At 39.1% G+C, this 6,000-nt stretch overlaps 1 protein-coding gene across 1 annotated transcript in view; it reads left to right on the top strand.

Annotated features, from left to right (window-relative positions):
- Window positions 1-388: 388 nt before the first annotated feature.
- The window catches only part of exoc3l4 (exocyst complex component 3-like 4), a 31,027-nt gene continuing 25,415 nt past the window's right edge, over window positions 389-6,000 (top strand). The window contains exons 1-2 of the mRNA XM_042388709.1: window positions 389-867; window positions 3,518-3,619. Coding sequence (XP_042244643.1) covers window positions 618-867; window positions 3,518-3,619 — 352 coding nt within the window. The 5' untranslated portion in view covers window positions 389-617. The remainder of the gene's footprint in view (window positions 868-3,517; window positions 3,620-6,000) is intronic.

Genomic DNA, 6,000 nt, shown 5'->3' with positions numbered 1-6,000 from the left:
TTAAGAGGTTAAAGTTGTAAAATGTTGGATGAATCAAATGAATAGAGCTGGAACAATTAGTTGATTAATACATTAGTCCATCAACCAAAAATTAATCGCCAACTATTTTGATAATTGAATAATCTTTTAAAATATTTACTTGTTGCAGCTTCTCAAATGTTAGGATTTGAAGCTTGTATGTGTCGTATATGATAATACACTGTTAATCAGACAAACCAAGACATTTAAAGCATCACTTGGGCTCCACTGGGGTATTTTTCTCTATTTTCTAACGAAAAGATTAATCGATAAATTGAAAAAATACTCGTTAGTTGCAGCCCTACAAGTGAATCTTTATACTACACAAGACAGCACAGCATGTAGCTGCTGTTGCAACAGATTTCCAGTTTCATTTTCTTGTATTGACAAGAACTGCACAGGTAGGCGGTCATGTTATCAGTAAACAAAGCTGCTCCGCCTGTCTGTGCTGATTGGAGCCACAATAACCAAAAACACACCTTAGCTTGTTGCACACACACTTCTCAGAGGGCAGACAGAGTGCAGTTTCTTTTGTTGGTTTCAACCTTTTCCCTTGATGCCATTTTCCTTGCAGCTGGATGTTACGTTAGTGGGATGAGATGTCACAAATGATGGACAGATCTACAGAAAACCATGATGAGGATCGAGCGTCCATCAGCAGCATGGAGAAGACGCCAACTAAGATGAAGCAGACGCTGGGTGTGATGCAGTCGTTCCGAAAAAACATCCGACGTGCGGCAGAGAGGAGCCCGCTCTCACCTGGGGGCAAGGGGTCAAAGGTCACAACCACAGCAGACTCACCCGGCAATGGGTCGGCGTCAAAGCGTCCACAAACTCCTTCGTCACCAAGTGAGTATCAACATGAAATCTGCTGTGAAATGGGATTTGCAGGCAGGTGCTTTAATGTGACCTCCGAAGGTCAGAAATAGAGGAAACGCAAGGTGAGATTTGGCTTATCTTACCGAAAAGGCACCGCAAGCTGTTTGGTTTGCACACATTTAAAGCGCCTTACAGCATTAAAGGAGTGATTTAATTTTCAGCGTGTATGACATCAGTGGGCATTTAACTTCTAACTCACCAAGCTACAAAGAAGAGCTTACTTACGTGGAAACATATTGTTCTTTTTAAGAGAAATATTGTCAAACATCTGACGTTTTGCGTATCAAATTACCTGCTTTAGTTAGTTAAGTGCCTACAATTCCCAGAATTCTTTTTAACGCCCACCAGAGAGTATGTGAACTTGTTCCACTCAGCTGTGGGTGATGCTATATGTGTAGGTTGAAAGAGCAATAGTGTGGGCATAAAAGCAAAGGAGAGCAAGTTTTTCTAGTTCAGATAAAATCGAGTGTCATTAAACGTCTCCCCTACAGCGGATTTTTATTTGCATGATTGTTGGAGGCACAATGGCAGCTTCAGACAGAAAGTCTTTGATTCTTTAATAGGTCTGAGTATTGTTAGAAATGTGTCTATACCTTAGTGATTTTGAGAAATACAAACATGATTTTCTAAAAACCTACAAAAGATTTTCTTACTGTTAATATAATATAGTCAAAAAATTGGAAAAATGGTCACTTAAATCTCAGGAATAATCTCAGGATTGTTTCTGTCATTTTAAGTCATTCTGATCATGTTGATGTTTGTCCAAGCGCTCATTTTCCTTGTAAATTTGTTTCTAATTGGTTATTTGACAATATGAAAAGGCGTCCCTCTGATATTCTTACCCTAACCGTAATCAGTCTCATTCCTCATCCTTAAACCTAACCAACCCAACCAAATGAGGTCAACAATCACTAGCCAATCAGAGGCAGAGAAGGGTGGGTCATGACTTTACCATCCTAGGAAAAAAAAAGGTGTCCCTCGGGCTGTCATCCTGCCACCCGACTCTATTGCGCCGACTCTGGCTTCAAACGACGTCACACAAGCAAGATGGCGGCTCCTGGAAACAAGATATTTTGGCTTCACTTTCGCTTAGCAGTAGGAAGTGGAGATCCGTCGTCCATCTTTATAAACAGTCACTGGTTAACGGTCTTTCTCTATCTGGAAATCATGTCTGTTGCTATTGTAATGTTATCAATTTTCTCGTCCATCACTGGTCTGAAACATTTGGGCTCCTGACACTTTTAAATGAAGCTATGGCTACTTCGAAGGGAAGATCCTCTCCTCTCAGACTGTTTAATTTAAGTGATTTTTAGAGGTTAAACTATCCAGTCTTTCACAAGAAAGCAAGCACTGAAGGAAAAATGGAATATACTTTTTGTGCAGCAGGGTCTTCTTTTCTCGATGATTATCTTTACACTGCATGATTTTGGGCTGTCTAAGAGAAAAGTTGACAGTAGTGAGAGAAATGTGGTAAAATCTGATGATGGATTTGGAGTTTTGATGATCAAAGACAGGCTAAATCCTGCCAGAAATTTAGGATCAACCAGTCAGAATAGTACATGAAACAACGAAGAATACACAGTTTTGCATAAAGTTTAGGGAAAAAGCACACACACACACACATACACACACACACACATACCAAATCTAAGGAAAGAAAACCTTCTTTGCTTTGCTGCATTTCAAAACATGAGAGTGATGCCGATGGATGATGTGAGCTGATAATGTGCTGATAAACTCACACAATTGTCGTTTTTACACAGTCTAAAGGTGCCTTCAGGGGGTTATTGACCCCTAGGGATCCACTATCCAGTTAAATCAGTTTCTCAATACATTTTAGAAACAGGCCAATAGATGTAGACCCTTGCTTTATTTGGATCCATGTTGCCTTGTTTTAATAGCTAGTAGCAAAGCTCAGGAGTACAGAGAATCACTTCATCATCTAAACATTGGCTGATTGTTCCAAAACCAGGAAGACTCAATTTATACTAAAACAGATGTTTTCCAGACTTGAGTCTTGCAGTAAAAAAAAAGTCAGCTTGTTAGAGATTGTCTGGATACAACAGCTGTCTGAAAGATGTAGAAAAATACACCAGATAGATGCAGGAAAGTCCCAAGATTTAAGATTATGTTGAAGTGTTTTAGGGTGGGTTTTCCCTTTCCTTTGACAGACAGCATGTGCTCAGCGTTTATTGACATTTCGAAATGTCTGTAGCACTCAGCAAGGTTACTGTAGTTTATTTCATTTACCGTAAGTCTCACAGTTTCCTTTAAATCATTTTCTTTGTCAGTAGTAATCAGGAAACACTCTACTGGTGACTTTCACTTTTACATGCATCTTTCCCTGGAATCGAGCCACACTAGTCGGTTTTCATCAGGACTTAATATCTGCATTCCTCAGTTAGTTTAGTATAAGGTCACTGTAAGGACAATGAACTGCCAAGTCACGCACACATACAGAAATATAAAACCGGATTGAGTCCAAGGAATAAGCTTGATTTTTTTCTCATACTGACAAATATAGATATGATTGTGAAACAAGGAACAATGTTAACTGAGAAATGTTTTGCTGCTGTCACATGTCTCTCTCTCTCTTTCTCTCTTTCTGCCTGTCTGTCAGGTCTGAGCGACGGCACTCCGGTGACCTCTCCTCTGCAAAACATGAGAGACGAGACGGACGATACGCCAAAGAAATACAAATCTTTGCCACGTCCGAAGACAGGTATAACTACCATTTAAATAAACTGTTTTTTTTAAAGTTGTACATTGACTTTTATCAGAATTGATCCTGTGATATTTCAGATTAAGAGGACTTGTGGCTGCTAATGTTAATATTTTCTATATTAAACCCATGTAACTTTGAAATGATTTGAAATGATTTCTTTTATAGACTGCATGTCTGTGGTGTTGATGGTGGACACTTTAACTTTACACCCATATGTGACTGTTGAACACCTCATTCTAAAACTTTGGGTATTAGTCTGCTGCTGTAACAGCCTCCGCTCTTCTGGGAAGCTTTTCCTCCAGATTTTATGCACCTGGCTGCAGAGATTTGCTCTCATTCAGCCACAAGAGCATTAATGAGGTCCAACACTGATGTTGGGTTATAAGACCTGGCTCACAGTCGGCGTTCCAGTTCATCCCAGAGGTGTTGGATGGGGTTGAGGTCAGGGCACTGTGCACTCTAGTTCTTCAACACTAAACTGGGAAACCATTGACCTGGCTTTGGGCATGGGCATTAAGCATTAAGATTTTCTTTTATTGGAACAAAGGGGCCCAAACTGAAAAAACACTCCAAAATCATGTGGAAAAGGGTGTCCACACACTTTTGGCCATACAGTGATTTTAAAGGCACAATATGCAGCTTTCCTCTTTGGCTGTGTTTGAAATCACTCCTCTGTTGTTTAATCATTCACTACTACCTATGTAATATGAGGGGTAATCCAAAAATTGAAGTGTAAAATAAAAATCATTATAAATCTTTCAGCAATGCCTCACTAATCCCCTTCAAAGTATTCTCCATGAGGTGTGATACACTTGTCCCAGACCTTCCCCCATTCTTGGAAACATTTCCTGTGATCATCTTTTGTCACTGTGTCCAGAGTAGGGATGTCAACAGGTAACCATTAATCGGTTAACCGCTGAGAATATTTTTGACCATGTCGGTCAATAGGTTAATTTGCATACACTCCACTAACGGCTAGACAATTACGTATTCACAACATCATATATTCCTTTTTAAATAGATAAAGTACCAGTGTAAAACCGACTTCTACACAGAGTGTTACGTTATGGGTTGTTTGTAGCATTAATGTTGCTAGTGAGTGTCTTAAAGTCTGTTTATAGTGGGTGTGTTACAGTCAGTTGGCACTGAAAGTGTTTAGTTAGTCCAGTTTAACCTGTAGCAGTTTCTATAGGCTTGTGTAACGTGTTTTTCTGCCATGGAGGATATGAATTCATGAAATGAAAACGAATCCAGAGTCTTCTGCAGAAACGGAATATATCAAGCTGACAAATACCACTCGACAGATGATAAGGAGCTCAATAAGACAATCAGGCAGCATCTCTGCTGTCAGAGAAAATAATTTTTGACTGCTTCCAAAAGCCTGGCGGTAGAATGTGTGAGAATGTAACTATACTATGACGCAAGTTATATTCAAAAAGTAACGTTATTTTTCCAAAAACAGGGGGCAGGTCTTATAATTAGGGTTGCCTTATATGCGTATTATTATTTATATTCATAACTGGAGCCCGAGCATGTTATGCCATCACGAGCTACTGTGACTAAATGCACTGATGCACAGATGCTATCTAGCAGCAAATCAGATAACTACACCCTACTCCCATGTTACTCATAGACACTCAATAGTTTACTCAATAGTGAGCTGCAAATTGAGATTTCAGACACTTATTAATAATCATCATTTTGAGTCATCACTGTCAGCTACACAATGGTCATTTTCACATCTATAAAATGCCACGAAAACTGCTTTTTTCTTTCCATTGTGGAACTATATAGTGGATAAATTTACACACTCAGAATCTGGACACTCAAATAAAATGGTTTCAGCCCCTGGAGCTCTTTTCCTTGGTTGAGGTAGTTTCTGCCCCAACAACACCTGTCACTCAGTTATTAGTGGAAAAGTACTGTCATATTATCCTTCTGTTCAACAAAATTTCCCCACATTCAACCCTGAAAAAGGACGAAATCTCAGGATTTTGATGTGGGTGATAAATAAATGTTGAGCAAGGATTACCAACTATGAGTAAACGCAATTCAGCAGTAGTTTGGTAGTGTAATATTGTACTAAATATGGCAAAAAAACATGCTAGAATAATACAGTAACTTCTCACACTGCATCAGTTTCTATTGTGCATTGTGGCTCATCAACATAGTTTAGTGAGGTAGTTAAATGGCACAGATCCATTATTACCTTTATTATTTACACCTGTACTCTTGACAGATCTAAATGTTTGCTGGGAAATGGGCCAAAAAGATAATTATCATGTAGCCCTGAATAACAAACTTTGAGCCAAAGTTGTAAAGTAAAAATGAGAAACAACCTGTTAGTACACATATTGAATCCGTAGACTGTCATACAG

This window comes from Thunnus maccoyii, chromosome 16 (genome assembly GCF_910596095.1).
Source record: "Thunnus maccoyii chromosome 16, fThuMac1.1, whole genome shotgun sequence".
Lineage (NCBI taxonomy): Eukaryota > Metazoa > Chordata > Actinopteri > Scombriformes > Scombridae > Thunnus > Thunnus maccoyii.
This window is presented reverse-complemented; position numbering and strand designations above follow the sequence as displayed.